General features: G+C 38.3%; 1 protein-coding gene and 1 pseudogene across 1 annotated transcript; one reads left to right on the top strand and one right to left on the bottom strand.

Annotated features, from left to right (window-relative positions):
• Positions 1-1,746: 1,746 nt before the first annotated feature.
• LOC150018388 (olfactory receptor 52M1-like) lies at positions 1,747-2,700 on the bottom strand. The gene has a single exon (XM_090267753.1). It carries the CDS (start codon positions 2,698-2,700, stop codon positions 1,747-1,749), a length of 954 nt encoding a protein of 317 aa, XP_090123879.1.
• A 10,063-nt stretch (positions 2,701-12,763) lies between these two features.
• LOC150018387 (olfactory receptor 52M1-like) lies at positions 12,764-19,349 on the top strand (annotated as a pseudogene).
• Positions 19,350-21,530: the final 2,181 nt, after the last annotated feature.

Raw genomic sequence — 21,530 nt, 5'->3', positions numbered from 1 at the left:
GCCCTGGATCTCCATACACACTCTCTGCTTACAAGTGTAAATGGGCTTTAAGCTTTATGCAAAGAACTATCCCATGACAAAGGTTACTTGTCATTTCCCTCAGCATTGGTGCCACTGATGGATTTTTCTTTATTTTCTCCAAAGCCCAGGGTCATGCTCAGGAGATAATGCTGTGAAATAAGCTTCTAGCTCTGGGGTTTCTATAGTATCTATAGTATCAACTCCTAATAAAAATCATCAGGTAGATTACATTTGGCACAATAATTGTGTTCATGAACATAATCTTTCCCCAATAAGGGGACTTGGGTTTGGCACTGGACTCCAGGGCCCTTGATAAGGAGATGGGGAATGAGCAACCTTCACCCCAAAACAACAGAGAAAAATATATATGATCCATCCAACCTTAGGTTTTGGCATAGGATTATAAAAAAATAGAAATTTGAAACTAGCTGAACTTTAGAAGAAAGTTTGTGATATCCTAAGTTTTCCTTTAAAAAAAAATGAGGCTCGAATTTTACCTCTGACTTAATCATTGGCTTCTTTAGATTATGCTTTCAGAATACTATGGTAATTTATTTTTAACCTAAGGTAAATCATAGCTTTCTTAGATTTTGTAATGGTCTGTAAACTGAGGAGGTGAGATGTGCATTTTAAAGTCTAAAACATTTTAGACCTAAAATGGACATAACAAAATTATGAATAACTACAATTGGGGGTGATTGCTTCATTCCACGTTTCATGTATTACCACAATTTCTGTAAGTTTCTAGCCTGGAATAATAATTTTATTATGAAATTTCTATAATTAATAAATATAAAAAGGGTAAAATCATATCAAAATAAAAAGTATGAAGTGAGAATTACCAAAGATCTGAAGTTATTTCAAGTTTGTATCTACCACTGGGTCTCAATTTATTTTCATCACCTTTACATCAATGTCTACCTAACCTCTTTATGTCAGTAATCCCACTGTTATCTTCCCACTGGCATTTCATTATTTCAGTGTGGTTTCTGTCCTTCATGTATGCCATTTCAGGGTCTCCAAAGTGAAATCTCCTGAATGTCCTTCTGTTTCATCTTCCCTTCTTCCAGTTAACTTGATTACTAGGAGGAGATGTGGGATACTACATTTTTATTTAAACAAGAAAATGATCTGGCTTGAGGACTTTTAACTCCTATGGGCAGTAAGGTCCCATTAGATTAAGATTTCTAATATTCATATTGCCTTCATCCTCCACAAGACCTTTTCTGGGGAATGCCAAATTGATTAGGCAAGCTTTCCAACACAGTTAAGTATTTCCAGACCTTTACTAACAGAATTTATAAATGGTCTTCAAGAAGGTGTTAGAGTATAAATTTACCTTCTAGAAATTGTTGAAAACACTCTCCAAAGAGAAACTAGAAATTCTTTATCAAAGAAGGTAAAAAATAGAGTGGTCCTATTTCTGTGGTCTGCACGCTTGTATCTATTGTGCTTAATTTGATGAAGTCAAATAGGAAAAGGGATATTGTAGTATCATACAAAAACTTATGCTCTGATTTCTCTCCATGATAATATTTCAGATATTCCCCTCTCCACTTTCAGAAAATTCATGGTCAAACAGAAAATATTCTGCATTTCTCATAGACCCTTATCTCCAAAGCTCAGGTAAGACCCAGTTGCATGAGTCTTATTGCATTGGCTTCTCCAGTCAGAACCTTTTCCTGCCATAATTAAATATCTATATGCCCTGTAGGTACAGAATAGTCACTTGCGTTGAGCCTCTGTTTTAAGAATGTGGAGAAGTCTCTCTCTAATCTGTCTGGTACGGACAGCATAGACAACAGGGTTGAGGATGGGTGGGATGAGGAGGTAAAAGTTGGCCAAAAGAATATGGATATGGGATGGCACATTACGGCCAAAGCGATGAGTGAGAGAGGAAACAGCAATAGGGATGTAGAAGACAAGGATGGCACAAATGTGACAACTGCATGTCCCTAAGGTTTTAAGCCTAGCTTCAGGGGTGGCTAGTCCCATTACAGCCCTGAAAATCATCACATAGGAGGCAGCGATGGCTAATGAATCCAGGATCAATACTAGGAAACCAATTCCCATTCCATATAAATCATTGACTGTTGTGTCACCACATGCCAAGGTGACCACAGCCATGTGTTCACAGTAAGAGTGGGAAATGATTTGGGTCCGATAAAAGGACAGCCTCAGGCGAATCATCAGGGGCAGAGGTCCAATGTAGAGTATACCTCGAAGGAGGGCAGCCAGGCCCAAACGACCCACCACTGTGTGGGTGAGCACTGATGTATGGTGTAGTGGGTCACAGATGGCCACATAGCGATCAAAAGCCATGGCAAGGAAGATGCCTGACTCAATGGTGGCAAAGCAGTGGATGAAAAACATCTGGGTCAAGCAGGCATCTAGGTCAATGTTGTGGGCACCAAACCAGAAGATGGCTAGCAGTTTGGGCATGGTAGAAGTTGACAGAACCAAGTCAATGACAGCCAACATGCACAAGAAGAAGTACATAGGCTGATGCAGGCTGTGCTCCACCTTTACCACAGCCAGGATAGTGACATTCCCCACCACAGCCACCAGGTACATGGAGCTGAAGGGAATGGAGAACCAGATGTGCAGAGATTCCATTCCTGGGATGCCAGTAAGCCAGAAAGAAGTAGGCACCAAGCAGGCATTATTAGACAGAAACATATTTGGAGGTGTGAAGTATCCAAAGGACAGGAGCTCTTCTTTTTAGATTTTTACTTCTATGACAGAGATTGTCTCTGGAAACTGTAGACTACTAGTTCTTATTTCCATCCTGGGAAACTGGTGGAAACTGTAATAAAGAATAATTATAAATATCTTCTTGAAGATTGCCATATTACATAGCTTATAAAAGAGATTATGCATGAAAACAGCCACTGGTAAATGTAGAAACAGGCTTGCTAATTATTTCTATTGCTACATTGTCTTACTCCACTGTAGAAGTTCCCAAAATTTTTCATTCCCTTTGATCCAGTAATTTTGCTTTGGGAAACATTTTCTAAAGGAAATGAAAAATACAGAAAAGTTTTATGAGCAAGGATTAAATGTAAATCCATGTAATGTGTTTAGCCCAGTGCCTGCATCTACTTCTCTTATCACTGTATATATAGTAACATTATAACCAATAACAAACAATGGTTAGCTATTTGTAATTATTGATTTTATAATAATGAAAGTTGGAAGAAATATATGTTCAAAAATAAAGCATTGTTTAAATTCTAGTACACCCACTTAATAAATCAGAATTATGTTTACACTATTTCTAGAGCTATATATTTACATGATAAAGTGTTTATATATTTCATTCAGTAAGTGAGGGGATAAAGGGGGCAAATGATAAATTCATTAAAATATGTGCCATATAGAAACACAATTTAATGTAAAAAACACACTTTTCTTTCATTTTTCCCTTTTGTATTTATATTCTGTTTTTTAAAAAATAGCCAAGAGCTTCAAAAATAATTTATGTTATTAAAACACAATCAAAGACATTTTTCTTATTAAATTGTCCCCTTATATTAGTCAAGTACAATTAAAGGGTTAACACTGGTTTGGTCATATTGTCAAATCTAATTGACTTCCTCAAAGATATTTGGCATCAGACCTAATTTCTCAAAGAAAAAGCTTTCTCATGTAAAATTGCTCAGATTTCATGGTTAAAATGATGATGAATGGGTAAAGTTCCTTAAGAAAGCTTTATTGTAAGGACAGACCCAAATAAACTTTCTGAGAATCTGGGCATTATACATAATTTGAAGAGGTAAAGAAGAGATGCATCTTTTTATGAGCAAATTTTACTGGATATTTTGTCTCTTTATCTGATGCTAGTGATTAAAAAGAATGGATTGACAGAGACCAAGAAGGCTGTGATCAATGAAAGGGTCCTGTTGACTGTTTTCTATTCCTTGAAAAGATACAGGGTCAGCACCAAAGCACTGGCCAACACTTTTCCAACTTCTCGCTCTTCTGTTCTTCAGGTGCCTCTCACTAAGGATCTAGCAATGGCTCCAATTGCTTCACATCCTCAGGGTTCAGAATCTGAGGGTCTAATTTGCTTTTTACCTTGTCTTGGGCTTGACTCCTCATGTTTTTCATCAGATTTTCAGCAGAGTCAAATCTCAGACTCCCCATGATTACACTCACGATGGTGTCTTTCTTCAAACAGCCATGCTTAGCTGAGTGGTTTCACCATCTTGACTTTTATCCAAGCAAATTTCCCCCATTCTCCAAGGTTTATCCCAGTCATCTCTCCCTCTACAAAGCCCTTTTTGGCATCTCTAGCCTACACCAGAGTAAGTGGTTAGTAGTCACTGAGTTCTTCCCAGTTGTCTCAAATAAGCCCATGCACATTTCAAACATTCTTGTCTAAAATATAAATAGCAATTACATTTTCCTAGGAAATAAGCATAAGAAGTGCCCCTATGTAACCTCATGGATTTCTAATTCATGGTCCAACACAATTTCAAGTTTTTGTGAGTTTTCTTACTTCTGGATCAGGCTTTGATTGGGTGTTGAAAAGAAAAATGAAAGTTTTGTGAACTTAAAAATGGTTCACAAGTTCTCTTTTACATTAACTCTGACCTTACAATTCTGTGAATTGGGTATTTTAATATGCCATTAAGTGATAACATGTATGACATCACTTCCTCAGGGATCAAATGGAGGCTTCTGTGGATCTACAGGATAAGACAGGAAAGGGAAAGAGGTCTAGGGAGGCAGCATCACAGTACCAGCTCAGGGAACCAGCTTTGCCATCTACCAAATAATTTTTCCCCCTCCAGATTTTACTCAGTGTTTGGGCAAATTGCCTAGCCTTTTCAAGTCTAAGTCCTTTTATTATGCAAAGGATAAGTATAAAGTACAAAAAATAAGTGTAAGCCTCTTAGCACATAGCAATAGCTTTCTGTCCTTGAATTCTACTTTCCACTATGGGGAATAAACCAGAAATTTATATTTTGTAAATTGGAATAATTTCCTATGTTTCTCTGTTTCACAGAGCATCTTTAAGGATGCTTTAAAAGTCCAGGAATTATAGAGATAGGATAGAGATTTAAGGGGAACGCTAGTTAGTATACAATTTTATCTCATAACAGGAAGAATGTCTGAAGTGTTCTCTGAAACTATTGTGATTAACCACAATTCTAAAGCAGAAAATAAACTAATTACTCAGTGTCAGGGTAGGTCAAAGTAGTGGCTACTCATCATAAAAGAATCAATGTTCATAGGATTGAGTTAAACCTAGACTTATAACTTTTATGTGTGCCAGACTCAGTTTAACCAATAAAATTGTTTTAAGCTGGGACAAAAAGAATATCAATGTATGTATAAAAATAAAATCTATCAAGTTGATAATTGGCTTCCTGAATGGTGATTTGAACTAGGTTGTGGCACCTGAGTTGTGTCACTTTACCTAGAATATTTCAGAGAAATCTTTTCTGTGTCAGCCCACATAAGGGCATTCTTACCTGGACACCAGTGACATGCCTTCAGGTCCTGGAAGAACTGGTGATGGTCTGAGGTCTGAGGCTCCTGAGAAATGCTTTGTTATGGTAAAATAAACATGAATTAGAAGCAATACCCACTTAGGTTTAAATACTAACTTCACTGTTTCTGGCTGTGTGATTTAGAGAGTGTAATCTCTCTGCCTCAGTTTTCTATTCTACTTCCCAGTCTGTGAAATGAAGGGAATGATAGCTACATTAGAGATGCTTCATGTATTAAATAAACTGTTTATAGGTGGTATGTGTGTGTGTGTGCACGTGCGCGTGCACAGAAGGTCAAGTGCAAGGATGCCTGGCCTCTGAAGTAGGCATTGTATTCCCTTTCTTACTGACCCCTCCCCTCAGTTCTTCACCCTCTTCCACAGAACACAGACACAGTGCTATTTCCGTATGACTTTAGTGACTCCACATTCTTCTTCCTAGCTGTATGAATAGACAGGCCTTTAAATATGGATATAATCAATTGAGGAGACCTACTGATTGTGTAAGGATCTGCTCAGGAGAGCTTGCCTGGAGACAAGAGCCCAATCAGGTTGGGTAGTCCAGTCTTTCCTCATGTATGAAGAGCACTACTAGGCAACACAGTGCTGGGGAAATCTCGGGGTTTCTCCTATTCCTTGATTCATAATCCAGGCCAAATTATCATCAACTTGTTTCTTCAACCTTTGACTAGAACTGTGAAGAAGGCAAGCCCTGGATGAACCAAAGACAAATGTAGTTTCTGAAAATTGGAGATTTTTCAATGACTTTGCTTCCATCTCTGGAAAGTACGTACCCATTCACGTGCTGTCCACAGAGTTTTAGGCTTTGTTTCTTACAGTAGTCACCTTTTGTCAGGATGCTTGGATGAATTTAGTTCACAGTCAAGGGGGAAGCCATGGCCCTGATCTCTTCACTATTTTCTCCCTTGTCCCTCACCTCTTTATCCAAATGCTGAAAATAGTTATTTCCCAAGGGCTGTACAAAGAAACCTGGGCCCTTCCCTATGGATTTTCAGTTACTGCCCTTAGGAGCAGTCTTCATTTTTTATCCCACTTCACCTCCCAGGACTAGATTATAAACTTTTTTTTCTATTCTCCTGCTAGGGCTCTTGGCTGGCCCCAGGTCTATGTTCTCTCCCTAGGCCTTAGGATTTTGAAGACTTCAAGAGGGACATTGGGAAAGTTTACAAGAGATGAGGTGGGGGTGGGGACATTCCATACTGGTATAACCAATATGAAAACTTTAATTTTTTAAATTTTTTGTTAATCATGTGTATACTGTTTAAAAAATTGTTAATATAAAATATAGGCTATACAAATGAAAAAGAAAATTACTTAAATACAAACTTTATCAATATTGTAAGTTTTCATTCTGCCTCTAGTTTTTTTCAACTTTTGTTTACTTAAAAATAATTATACTGTCCAAAGACACATGAAAAAATGCTCAACATCACTAGCCATCAGAAAGATGCAAATAAAAACCACAATGAGATACCGCTTTACACCTGTCAGAATGGCCATCGTCAACAAATCAACAAACAACAAGTGTTGGTGAGGATGTGGAGAAACGGGAACCCTACTGCACTGTTGGTGGGAATGCAGACTGGTGCAGCCACTATTGGAAAACAGTATGGAATTACCTCAAAAAACTAAAAATGGAACTGCCTTTTGAACCAGCGATTTCACTGCTAGGATTATACCCTCAAAATGCTAAAACCCTAATTCAGAAGAACTTAGGCACCCCTATATTCATAGCAGCACTGTTTACAATAGCTAAGAGCTGAAAACAGCCTAAGTGCCCATCTGCAAATGAGTGGATCAAAAAACGGTGGTACATTTACACAATGGAATACTATGTAGCAGAAAGAAAGAAGGAACTCCTGCCATTTGCGACAACATGGATGGAACTAGAGAGAATTATGCTTAGTGAAATAAGCCAGGCAAAGAGAGAAAAATACCATATGATATCACCTAATACGGGAAACTAAAGAACAACATAAACAAATGAACTAAATAGAACAAGGAGCAGAATAACAGTCAACAGGGGGGAGGTGGGAGGGAGAGAAGGGGGATAAGTAAGAGAAAGGTTTAGTCAAGGAATGTGTATAAATGACTCATGGACATGGACAACGGGGAGGGATGTGATTGTGGGAGAAGGGGTGGGCTGGGTGGGGGGGAGCAATGGGGAAAAAATGGGACAACTGTAATTGAAAAACCAAAAAAAAAAAAACCAACAAAAAAAAAAACACACAAAAAAAATCAAAGCAGCTTCTCCTCCCCCCAATTATACTCACAGGTTACAGTTGTATGTGTGTCCATGTCTGTGGTTACTTTAACCTATACTTCCCAGAGCAGTGGTAAGTCTAGTTTCAGTCTCCTTATTGAAAGAAACAAGGACATAGTGACTCCCAAACCAGTACAAAATCAGCAATAACAAAGGGCAAATGAAATTAAAGGGTCTCTGAGAGGGGAGTTGACAGCACTGGCATATCTACAAATCATAATAGGGGCATTTAGATAACCATGTTAGATTGTGACTCCGGATTAACCAGTAATGGAGAAATGGGGAAGAAGGAGAGGACAGGGGGAACTAATTGCGTTAGGGCGGGGAAGCTAATCACTTTAGGGTGGCAATTTCAGGGTGGGGAAGCTAATCACTTTAGTGTGGCAATTTTAGGGTGGCAATTTCAGGGTGGGGAAGCTAATCACTTTAGTGTGGCAATTTTAGGGTGGAAAAGATAATCACTTTAGGGTGGCAATTTCAGGGTGGGGAAGTTAAGACTATAAAACCAGTTTCCTTTGTCTATTTGGCACGCAAATTCTCCTGGCTGTGAGGGTGTGCCCGGCTCTGCAGACTCGTGAATAAAGGCCTCGCTTTACTGCTCAAGTCCTGTGTCCCAGTTTTTATTGTGAGCATTTCTCACATTATTATAGAAAGTGGCACAGACATATTTGTCAATAGCCGTTTTTTCTGCTCAACCTTAGGATAGAATTCCAGGGAAAAGTATTGACCATTGTGCAGGCCTCATAATTCTACTATCAAATTGCTTTCTAAAAGTGTTTGTCTAGCTGTGTTTAACCCTTCATTAAGTGAGTTCATTTGCTAACTTGCCCTGTAGTAACTTTTAAAATATCCACTATGAATAAGCAAGACAAAATATTATTTTCATTTCTTTGATTTCTACAGAGCATGAACAGGTCAATATTTAAACAATTTGTGTCCAGTGTATTTATTTTGAACAATTTATTTTTCCACTTTTTTGTCATATATTTAATATTCTTAAAGTAGAGAGAATGACTTCAAAAACAATGACAAAAATTTAATGTTTTCTATAAAAACGTTCTGACATATATAAAAGGAGGTACTTTTATAAAATCACTGTTAGTAACTTGTAATACTACATCTTGATTTGTGAGAACCCTCAATGACATTTCCTAGTTATCCACACATTGTTTTCTCTCTTCTGTATGCTTATAGCCAGGCCTTAAAATCTTATTTTAACCTCCTCACTAGCTTTATTGGCCTTTGTCTGTCTTTCCTATCATTCTCCTTTCTACTACTCAGGTGACATCTTGAGAGGGCAAAATTGATTTTTCACCCTCTAAATGTTAACAAAATGCTTTTTGTGATTGCTCTTTCTATCCAGCTCTAGATTTCATTTTCTAACCATTTCTGGGAAATGTGTATTAACACACATTAAGATCCCCAAGTAATTGTAGGATATTATTGTTCTCTCCCTGGTACAGACTCAATTTAAAAGAATCTTTAAAGTCTTAGATAAAGTAAGAAAGATGTAGAAATTTAGATGTAGGATAGAGAAGTTAAGTCTGATTTTAAAGCTACTCCTTCCACCATGAGGTTTATTGAGATACAATTAGCATATAACATTGTATAAGTTTAAGGTATACAATGTGATGATTTGATACACATATATATTGTCAAATGATTACTACAATAAACTTAGTTAACACATCTCTCATCTCACATAATTATTATTACAGTAGTCCCTCTCTATATTGCGGTTCACTTATTGTGGCCTCACTGTATCACGGGATTTTTAAAAATATTATATTTAATTATTTATCATGGATTTTTTGCTATATTGCAGGATTTTGTGGTACTGTATACATATGTTGTTAAAGTTACTTAGGTTTAAGAGTGTAGAATATGTTTAAGAACATAAGTAGTGTTTATAAAAGTGTGGAAAGGTTAATAAGGGAGTGGGAAAGGGTGATAAGGGAATGGGAATGGTTTATAAGTGTGTAGGAAGGGTTTATAAAACCTTATAACATGTATAAATACTAAAATAAGTGTAAGGTTCCTACTTCGCAGATTTTCACTTATTGCGGGGAGGAGGGGTGGTCTAGAATGTAATACCCGCGAGAAGCGAGGGAATACTGCGATTTTTTTTGTGGTGAGAACTTTTAAGATCTACTCTCAGCATTTTTTGAGTATATAGTACAGTATTGTTAATTATAGTCTCCATGCTGTACATTATAGTCCCAGAATTTATTCATCTCATAACTGGAAATTTGTATCCTTTGACAAACATATTTCCTCTAACCTCCAACCCCTGGCATAGAAACCTCTGTTTTGATTCCATATTTAAGTGAGATCATGCAGTATTTGTCTTTCTCTGTCTGACTTCACTTAGCATAAAGCCCTCAAGGTCTATCTATGTTGTCACAATTGGCAGGAATTTTTTTATGACTGAACAATATTCAGTTACGTATATGTACTACATTTCCTTTACCCATTCAGCAGTTGAAGAGCATCAGTTTGCCCAATCTGCCTTTGGTATCTCATCTTTGGGCCAGGACGCCCTCTCTTGGGAAGTGTTAGGATGAACATGGACCATGTTTCTGATTCATCTCTTCTTTCAAGGCTCTACCTGACAATATAAATTTAAGATATTGTCCTATGGGGGAAGTTTATTTAGCGTTCTTCTGCCCATCTTACATGCATTCCTCTCCGTCAGTTTGAAAGATTGCCTTTTTTTTTTCTTTTTCTGGAGGTGTTGATTTGTTTGTTTTTGTATTTTTAATTTTTCAACCAGCGTCAGATGTACAACAAAGTGGCTAGAAAACCATGGATTCTACAGAGTGGCGTCTCACTGCCCCAAGCACCCACCTGGCCCCATACTTAGTTATCTTGCCATTATTGATTATATTCCCCACGCTGCAAACCACAGCTCTGTGGCTATTCAGTAACTACCCATTTGTACTGCTTCATCCCTTTACCTTCTAGTTCCTCTTCACAGTTTCATCTTCTGCCCCTCTCTCTACTGGCAACCATCAGTTTCTTCTCTGTATCTATGAGTCTGTTTCTATTTTGCTTGTTTATTTTGTTCATTATATTCCACATATAAGTTAAATCATATGGTATTTGTCTTTCTCTGTTAGGCTTATTTCATGGTTATCTTGAGTCAGCCTATAAAGTCAAATTATTAATGGGAGAGGCCACACTACATGAACCTTTAACAATATAATTCAATTAAAATGCATTGATTTATTGAATACTTATAATTTTTAATATCACACAAGACATGCAGCTACCAAAACACCTAACTCACCTGTTACATCCTAAATTTAAAGGCAGAGTTCAGTTGGAGGAGGTGATTACAGAACCAAGTTTCAAAAGCTAGATATGGATCTGTATGGAATGACGTTCCTACTTCACTTGGCTGAGAGTATAACATGTGCACAGGCATAAAAGCAAGAAATGACCATGTATATACCAGGGGGGACCCCCCAAACTGGAATTATCTTCTGGAGAGTGGGCCCCTTGTAGTACAGGCTTACCCTGCTAGGCAGTGTTCTAGGAACCCATCTGTATCAGTGTACTAGCTGGCGTTGTTGTGAGAGGCTGAGTTTGGCTTCAGTGAATTTTTTGAAGACTCTATCTTTGCATTTGTCCATTTCATGATGATTGATTTATGAGTGGACCTGTCTACACTGCACTGAGTGTTCAGCAGTTTTTGACCTAAAACGGCATGACCCTCATGCCCCACCTCTCTATTCAGCTGATCTCACCATGAGCAACTTTTTTTCTTTGTTTAGTGGATGAAAAATGTCCTTAAAGGGAAACGTTTTGCTGATGTGGAAGAGGTGAAACAAATAAAAGCAGAAACACTAAAAGGTATTAAAGTCAATGAGTTAAAAATGATTCTGAGCAGTGGGAAAAAAGTCTCGATGTGTGTATTGCATCAAATGGAGAGCGCTTTGAAGGTGACTGAAGTTTAAACATTTAAGAATAAATACACAATTAAAAAGTAAATTCTGGATTTTTTGGGGGGGCGTCTCATATTGCAGCAACCACAAGCAGTTTTACATAGACTGTAAAGTTTAAGGTTGGGAAGAAGATAGAAAGTTTCTGGAAGTTTCCAGCTTCTCCTGAAGTGTCAGAAAAATAGGATCCTCTGTAAGGGGCATAGGGGTGAAAATGGGATTCTTTCTGTACTGATCTACTACATTAGCCCCTGCCCTGACCATATCGGATCCTTGTCTGAAGTAGACACTTAGGATGGCTCTTCCAGGCTCATGAGAGCTAACATCTCCCAAAGACACTTAAACAGCAGTCATGGTAATAACAACAATGCTGTTTATTAAGCACCTAATATGTTTGTTTTCTTACTAGCCCCTTTATATACTGTATCTCAATGAATAAAAACTCAATTACAAGAACTAACCAGAGATAAGTATTATTCTCATTTATGCTTGATGAAATTGGGTTAAACTAACATCTCTGGGGCTATACACTGGGTATGTAACTCAACTGGCTTGCGAACTCAAGTCTTTGGTGTTTCAAAGGCCATGCTTTGACACATGTCCTAAAATGTGATGCCCCACCAACCCATGAGCATCTCATTAGGATACAAGAAGAGAAACTTCTTTCTCAGTTTGGCTTCTCTTCTTTCTGCAGAATGGAATGCTAGAATGGGAAGGTTTGGTAAGATGTAAGGGAGATGCTGCCCTGCTCCACCCAGTCCTCAAGGTCCTTCCCTCACAATGTAAACCAAAATCTGCAGTATCTAGTTTTTAGGAAATAGCCATTGATTTGTCTTAAAGTTAGTTCAAGACTGTACCATCACTTTCAAATGTTGTAAGGACATCAAACTTTATTAGAGATGTACTGCCAGGCAGAGCTCTAGTCCCAAGGATATTCTTCATCCCTCCTGTGGAAAAGCTTTTCTGATTTCCACATGGTGTCCTTAGAATAGCTTCAGACTCCAGGGAGGCCAAACAATGAGCAAGAGAAGGACTTGGAACCAAGGGATCCAGACTCAGTTGGAAGGTAGGTCTTTCTCCGTAGACCTCTCTGGGCCAACCCTGACATAGCAGGGAAAGCTGTGCCTAAAATTAGATTCTGTGTCCATCCTTCTGGGACAAAGCCTGGTATTTCCTTCTCCACTGAGGGAAGTGAGAAGGTTATTAGTCCATGCAGAATTCCCACAAGCTCTGGACAGAGTGCTTATAAGTCCAGGGCCTCAGAGGCATTTGCAGAGCCCCAGGTTCTTGCTCTCTGACACTGCCCAGCCCAGGCAAGACCATCTTATAAAAGGGAATTTAGGAAAGAAACAGGGATCATTAGGAAGAGTTCCCAGTCTACAAGGATGAACAAAATAGGCATCCCACTTTAGGTTGTACTCTTGCATAAGTCTCCAAGATAAAACTCAAAGGAAAGGAATTATCTCAAAATAGGACTTGAAAAGGGTGGAGTCCACAGAGCCACACACAAGGAGGCTGAAGAAGCCTCTAGTCCACTAATACCAATACAAGTCCTCCAAAAACACCTCCAGATGCTTTATTTTATTTTAGTTTCTATATTAATTTAATAGTAGGTATTTTAATTTTAGTTTTTAAAAAGATTTTTAAATTGTTATTCTATTACAGTTGCCCTCCTCCAGATGCTTTAAATAGGCACAAAATTTTATTCTCATTCAAAATAGGTAGGCACTGTCCTAGCACAGGCATTACTCTAGAGCAGTGGTTCTCAACCTTCCTAATGCCATGACCCTTTAATACAGTTCCTCATGTTGTGGTGACCCCCAACCATAAAATTCTTTTTGTTGCTACTTCATAACTGTAATTTTGCTACTGTTATGAATCATAATGTAAATATCTGATATGTAGGATGTATTTTCATTGTTACAAATTGAACATAATTAAAGCATAGTGATTAATGAAAAAAACAATATGTAGTTATATATGTGTTTTCCGATGGTCCTAGGCGACCCCTGTGAAAGGGTCATTCGACCTCCAAAGGGGTCGCGAACCACAGGTTGAGAACCGCTGCTCTAGAGAATAAGCTAGGCATGTTTTTTTGTTTTTATGGAACTTACAGGCCTGGGGAAACAGGCCCGTAAGCAGGCAATTCAGAGCAGTATGTGTGCAGTACAAAGACAGGCATGAAGAACAAACTAAGGGCTGGAGCAGGCTATTTTAAGGTAACATCTAAGTTGGGGCAAGGTGCCTATGTAAGGATTAGGCAGGTGAAGGAAATGGATGAGAGTATTCCTACATCAGAACATAGTTAATTGTCAGAGGCAAAAGAATGTAATGCATTGAGAAATGGACAAAATTGAGCCTTGTTGGGAAGCCGTGGGCAGGATGGGGAATGGTAAAAGCTGTGGTTGATGCTGGCAAATGTTTCTGAGTGGAGCTTAGGTGGGAGACTGGTCTTCCGTGACTCCTTACACCCTCACAGGGGGTGCACTAAACTCCTTCAGTTGTATATAAAGTGTGAGGGCTGCTTCTGACTAAGGAGGCATAAGTTAAGGAAGCTTAGGTTCTTAGGGAAGGAATGGGGGCCACCAATGCTCATCTACCCCCACCCAGCAGCTGAAGTGCATCTCTCCAGTTGTGGGTGCTCTTTTCAGTTTCATGATTTGTTCCAGAAGATAGATAGGATGAGGAAGAAATGAAATGAAAAGGAAGATAGCTCTAGGTATTGTCAAGTATGGGAAAGAAAGTGAGAGAGAAGGATAAAAATAAAATTTGTGTTCTCTAGGGCTTAACGGCAGTTCAGAGGATTGAAGATATTTGATTTGGATCTAATAAGGTCTGTGATATAGTAGAGGCCTAAGATCTGCTTGCTCTCAAGAGAAGTCATATGCCCATAATTCACCAAGTATACATTTATTCCCATATTTAATTGGGGCTCAGAGTTCCTTCTACAATGACTTTTATGCTCAAAGGTAGAAGGGAACCACTGCCCCCGGATGACAGGACTTAGATGGCATCAGCAGGGAAGACAGACTGCTAAAACAGTTTCCTCACTAACAGGAGGACAGTAACTTCTTATGAGGGAGACAAGCATGGGAACAAAAGACAAATTCACTTCACAAGTCCTGCTGATTTCTCTATCTAAAGGACTCTTGTTTTCCTGGAATTAAACAACATTCTCCACGTGATTATCAAGTTATAAAAGCCAGTTAATTGCAGGCAGGGGTGAATTAGACAATTCCCTTTTATTGTAAATATAGAAAACATGGTAAGGATCACTTAGCTCTGACCACCATGATATTATAGCTCTTTTGCTTTTAGAACTTGTTAAGTTGTCAACTTTCATATTATGCGTTCTGCTGAAGCAGCAGACAGCTTTTCAAGAGGCAATACTGGCTGAAGATTGTATGCTATTGGGATCTGCTCTGATATAGCCATCAGAAAACAAGTGGCATGATCAAGGGGGGCAACTGGAGGGATGTTCTGCAGAGGCCTGGGCAGGGTTAGGGAAACTGACAAGGGTTGGTGGAACACCAACAATGACAACAGTGAATACTATTACCTAATTCAGGCCTGTTCAGGTAATGGAAGATGTAGCTGCCAAAACTTTTCAGGAGCAGTGACCTTTGGTAGAAAAACAGCATTGTCAATTAAGTCTGGCAGGAAGAGAGCTGGGAAATAAATTCCCTATCTCTGGTCTCACCCTCTATTTCCTACTGGTGCCTCACACTGACTGAATTCATCTAGAGGCCAGAGGAGAAGAAATGTTGGTAATGGAGCCTATAAACATCAGCTTCTGGGGACACAAGACAGGGATCTGGAGGGACAAATAGAGAATAAACAGCACATAGGGTAAGAAAACTGAGAGGGAAGTCTCTCGCCTCACCTCACCTGGTCACTTCAATCACAGTCTGGCTCCTGTGCACTGCTTTCTTCTCATCTCGAATGACTCAGCCTTTTTACCTTCCCTTAATTTTTTTTGATATTCTTTTCCTTTTTTAAAAATTAAGTTTATTGGGGTACCATTGATTGATAAGATTATACAGGTTTAGGTGTACATTTCTTTTTTTTAAAGTATATTTTATTGATTACGTTGTTACAATAGCTCCAATTATTTCCCCCTTTGCTCTCCTCCGCTAAGCACCCCTCTTCCCCCAGTAATCCCACCTCCCCTTAGTTCATGTCCATGGTCATGCATATAAGTTCCTTGATTTCATCCTTTCCTATATTATTCTTAAAAAAAAAAACAAAACTCTTTAGTTTGATGTAGTCCCATTTGTTTATTGTTTCCTTTATTTCCCTTGCCTTAGGAGATATATCAGTGAAAATATTGTTATGTGGGATATCTGAAATTTTCCTGCCTATGTTTTCCTCTAGGAATTTTATGGTGTCACAGCTTACATTTAAGTCTTTGATCCATCTTGAGTTTATTCTGGTGTGTGGTGTAAGTTGGTGGTCTAGTTCTCTCAACATCATTTGTTGAAGAGGCTCTTTTCACTCCATTTTATGTTCTGTCCCCCTTTGTTAAATATTAGTTGACCATATAGACCTGGCCTTATTTCTGGGCTCTTTATTCTGTTCCATTGATCTATATGTCTGTTCTTATGCCAGTACCAGGCTGTTTTGGTTACAGTGGCCTTATAGTATAGTTTGATGTCTTATTGTGAGTCCTGCTACTATGTTCTTCTTCCTCAAGATTGCTGTGGCTATTCGGGGTCTTTTTTGGTTCCATATAAATTTTTGAAGTATTTATTTTAGGTCTATGAAATATGTCATTGGTATTTTAATAGGGATTGCATTGAATCTATAAATGGCTTTGATAGTATGGACGTTTTAATGATGTTGATTCTTCCCATCCATGAACATGGTATATGCTTTCATTTATTTGTATCTTCCTTAATTTCTTTCTTCAGTGTTATGTAGTTTTCCAAGTACAGGTCTTTTACCTCTTTGGTTAAGTTTATTCCTAGGTACTTTATTTTTCTTGTTGCAATAGTAAATGGGATTTTTTTTTCTAGTTTCTATCTCTGAAATTTTATTGTTGGTGTAGAGAAACGCCTTCGATTTCTGAATATTGACTTTGTACCCTGCTATTTTGCCAAATTCATTTATTAGGTCGAGTAGCTTTTTTGTGCAGTCTTTAGGGTTTTCTATGTACACTATCATGTCATCTGCAAATAATGACAGTTTTACTTCCTCTTTCCCAATTTGGATGCCTTTTATTTCTTTTTCTTGTCTGATTGCTGTGGCTAGAACTTCCAAGACTATGTTGAATAGGAGAGGGGAGAGGGGACATCCTTGTCTTGTTCCTGACCTAAGGGGGAATGCTTTCAGTTTTTAGATGTACATTTCTATGGTACATTATCTGTATATTGCATTGTGTGTCCACCCTCCAAAGTCAAATAATCTCTGTCATTGTATATTTGACTCTCTTTACCTTTTAGTACTTTTCATCTTGTAACCGCCATGCTGTTGCCTGTATCTGAGTTTTTAAATTGTTTTTGTTGTGTGTTCATTGCTTTCAGTTTTATATCCCACATATGAGTGAAATCATATGGTTGTTACTTTTTTTCTGCCTGACTTATTTCACTTAGCATGAGATTCTCAAGGTCCATCTATGTTGTTGCAAATGGCAGTATTTTACCTTTTCTTATGGCTGAGTAGTATTTCATTTTACTGCTACTGCCGACAGTCAATCTCTATTTCCACTTACGGTGATTTATAAGAACCTTAGGATGGAGGAATCACAGTTTATGGAGAGGAATTTTATGGGATATAATCACTACAAGGCTCACATAGTTGTCATCCTCCAGCATCATGGCTCCCTGCAGAGAGAGACATTCCAGAGTTCTTTGAAGTATATTGAATGTATTTTGGTTTTACACATTATTCTAAAAAGAGTCAATGTTTTGTGTTATTGTGTCAGATTACATAAGAATGCATTCTATTTATTCTTGACTTCTCTAGGTCACAGCAGTTTAAGTTTGTTTTGAAATGAAGTCAGTTATATTTAACTAATAAGATACAGTAACTTGCCTAAACTCCTATTGCCAGGATCTGAAACCATATCTAGAAAATTTTAAAACCCAAACTATTGACTACGCTACTATATTCAATCCAACTAGGCTCAAAACATGGAAGACAAATCTTCTTTCCTTCCTTGACATTCTTATAATATGCATAGGGAACACATTCTGGTATCTTTTAGACCCTGACATTAACTGCTATTTGTATTTCTTAGCATCAATGTGTCTCTTCTTTTAAGCAGCCCTCACTTTGAAACCTTCAAATATTATCCTGATAAATACCTCATAGCTCCCCTAAAGAATTAAATGACTAAATAAGTACCTGTCCACCTTATGTCATTTCATTCATTGATGCCAGAACTCCTTGAGAACCATATTGCAAAAAGATAGCCATTTCACACAAATATGTATTTTGTCTTATACTTGGTAAATTTGTAGGTATTATAACAATAATAATGTGACACACTGTGGCATTTTGTAATTTCTTCTGAAAAAGAAGTTTATAGTATCTTGTTGATGATCCTATTCTTTATTATAGGACCTAAGAATACTCTTGTCTTTTATTTCTAGAAAAAAAAGTTCTACTCTATTTTTGGGCACAAGTGGAAAGGTTCATTTACGAATAGCTATACTCACTTTTCATAATGTTTGCTCGGTACCCAGCTCCTTCCAGCTCACTGGCATCCCAGAGCTGCAGTCCCTGCACATCTGGCTCTCCATACCCTTTGGTCTATGTACCTGGGGGCCACGGTAGGAAATATCACCATCTTGGCTGTGGTAAGGGTGCAATATAACCTTCACCAGCTCATGTACTTCTTCCTGTGCATGTTGGCTATCATTGACCTGGTTGTGTTCACTTCCACCATGCCCAAACTACTGGCAATTTTCTGGTTTGGTGCCAGTGACATTGGCCTGGATGCCTGCTTGGCCCAAATGTTTCTCATCCACTGCTTTGCTATAGTTGAGTCAGGCATCTTCCTTGCCATGACTTTTGACTGCTATATAGCCATCTGCAACCCATTGTGCCATACCACAGTGCTCACTCATACAGTGGTGGATGTTTGGGGCTGGCTGCCCTCCTCTGGGGTATACTTTACATTGGGACCTCTGCCTCTGATTATCCTCTTGTGGTTGCCCCTTTACAAAGCCCATGTCATCTTGCACTCCTACTGTGAACACATGGCTGTGGTCACCTTGGCGTATGGCGACAGCAGGATCAATAATGTCTATGGTCTGAGCATTGGCCTTCTGGTGCTGATCCTGGACTCAGTGGCCATTGCTGACTCCTATGTGATGATTTTCAGGACTGTGGTAGGGCTGACTACCCCTGAGGCCAGACTTAAAACCCTGGGGACATGTGGTTCTCACATGTGTGCAATTCTGATCTTTTATGTTCCCATTGCTGTTTCCTCCCGCATTCATCGATTTGGGCACCAAGTGTCTCCTCCAATCCACAACTGTTGGCCAACTTCTACCTCTTCATTCCTCCAGTCCTCAATCCCATTGTCTATGCTGTCCACACCAAGCAGATCTGAGAGCGGCTTCTCCAAGTCCTGAAGGTAGAAACTAAGATCAGATGACTACTACTTCCTTCTCTCTCAAATAAGCACATGGAGAATGTGTTTAAATATGGTGGGCAGTCTCCCAAATGGGAACTTCAAGAGGTCTGAGATGTTAGGCCCAGTGATCTCCAGCTTTAGTAATTCCAAAGGAATGCTAGCAAAGAATGTCCAACTCTAAATTCTAAGAGTAAAAGATGTCTGTTTAATGGCTACAGGACATTTGATCTGCAGAAGATAAAAACGACAGTATCAGTAATAGAAGTAACAATTATTGTTTACTCAGCAATCACATGTCATGTAATTTTTACAAATATGCTGACATCTTATAAGGTAGGTAGTATTGTTCACATTTTACACACAAAGAAATAGGACAGGATACTCTTGCTTTATAAACTGCATCCAAAGTTTAAGTTGCCTAAATTGAGTGTTTTGATTGGAATTTATGAGATACTGTGGTGTTATATAATATTTTCTACTCTGTTTCCTGTGCATGTTCTAATGTAAGTCCTAAAAATCTGGGGTAATTTCATTAAAGTGGCCTTACCTACAAGAAAAGCACTTTCTGATTTAAGCTTTTAACAATCTAGTTGCTGCTAATACTGTTTGTACTAATAAAGTATGGAGTGTTCCAAAAAGAGGTGGACCTGTATGCCTAGCTGGTATGGGGACTACCACTCATGAAAGAGAATGTGGCCTGGAAAAAATATCAGCTAAATGAAGGAAATGAGACAAAGTGACTGCATCTCAACACTGCCCTGTTGCATTTCCTTTGCAGGCCTACTCCTGTCACATGGCCTGAGGCTCATGAGGGCTCCATGGAGAGAAGCACCTTCGCCTTCCCACAGAAACTCTCCTTAACCTCTAGATCTGTCTGTAGAATCCACGATAATAATGTACTTTTTTTTTTTAATGGATCACAGTAAGATAAAGTTATGGGTTCTAACATTTATAGGAACATTGGCTTTACCTTCCAGACAGAAAATGGATAATATACATAAAGCACTTAGTTACTTAGCTGCTGTGGGTTGAAAATTACTAATGTGATCTCAACCACACCGAAAGGGCAGGAATTACTCTCCCTAAATTTCAGATGAAATTAATGTTCCTATAAGTGATAAAAGTTTTGCTGAAGGTCACTCAGTTTATAAGAGGTAAAAATAAAAAAAGCCTTAAAAAAACCTCTATAAAGCTTCTAATCTTTCTTTGATATTCATTTTATTTAACTGTGAAAGAACTGAATGACCCTCTCCCCAAGGTCTGAATGTTGTGCATTTAACATTTCTAACTAGCAAACATTAGCTGTACTCCAATTCCCAAACCTAGAGTGCATGGATCAACAAAACAGTTTCCTTTCAGTGTTCCCTTCCCAGAGGGATGAAAAAGGGAAGAAAGAGCTGGATTTAATATATCTAGTTACACACTCCATAACACGTTAAATTAGATGGGCAGGAAAATGTTGAGGTTACTAGGTTTCAGGTATACAACAAACTGTCATTGGGCATGGTATAAAGGGACATAGTCAAGTCAAGTGCAAAAGAAAGACCACTGCATAACAACTACAAAAGTGACTTCTGGTTTTGCTTTGGCTGTTCCAATTACTTGCCCCACTACTGGGCTATCTAGAATGTGTGATCATTTAGGATTCCAATTATATTCTAATATCTCTAATTTCTATCTCATGACTCCATTATGATATTTAGCTTTCCTGAACATTATGTCTGAGTTTGAAGGAGTCAAATGTTCTCCTACCTATGAATGGAAAAGAAAATAATAAAAGTCCTGTTTTACTCATGCCCACCAGAGTTGGGGACATGGGGGAGATGTTTAGAGTTAATGACAGGTTTAGAGTTAGTGCCAAGTACATGCTCACTGGTTCTCATTTGTGACAATATGAATGAACCTAAAGGACATTATTCTAAGTGAAACAAGGCAGTCACAGAAGGACAAGTACTTCATGATTCCACTTATATCAAGTATGTAAAATAGTCAAACTCATAGGCACAGAGAATGAAATAGTGAATGCCAAGTACCAGGGTGAGGGAGAAATGGAAAATTGGTGCTGAAATGGATATAAAGTTTCAGTTATGCAAGATAAAAAAGTTCTAGAGATTTGCTATACAACATAGTACTCATAGATAATAACAAAATACTGTGTGCTTGAAAATGTGTTGAGGACAGTTCTCATGGTAAGTGTTTTTA

This window comes from Furipterus horrens, unplaced genomic scaffold (assembly GCF_987537825.1).
Source record: "Furipterus horrens unplaced genomic scaffold, mFurHor1.1.pri manual_scaffold_2, whole genome shotgun sequence".
NCBI classification, from domain to species: domain Eukaryota; kingdom Metazoa; phylum Chordata; class Mammalia; order Chiroptera; family Furipteridae; genus Furipterus; species Furipterus horrens.
This window is presented reverse-complemented; position numbering and strand designations above follow the sequence as displayed.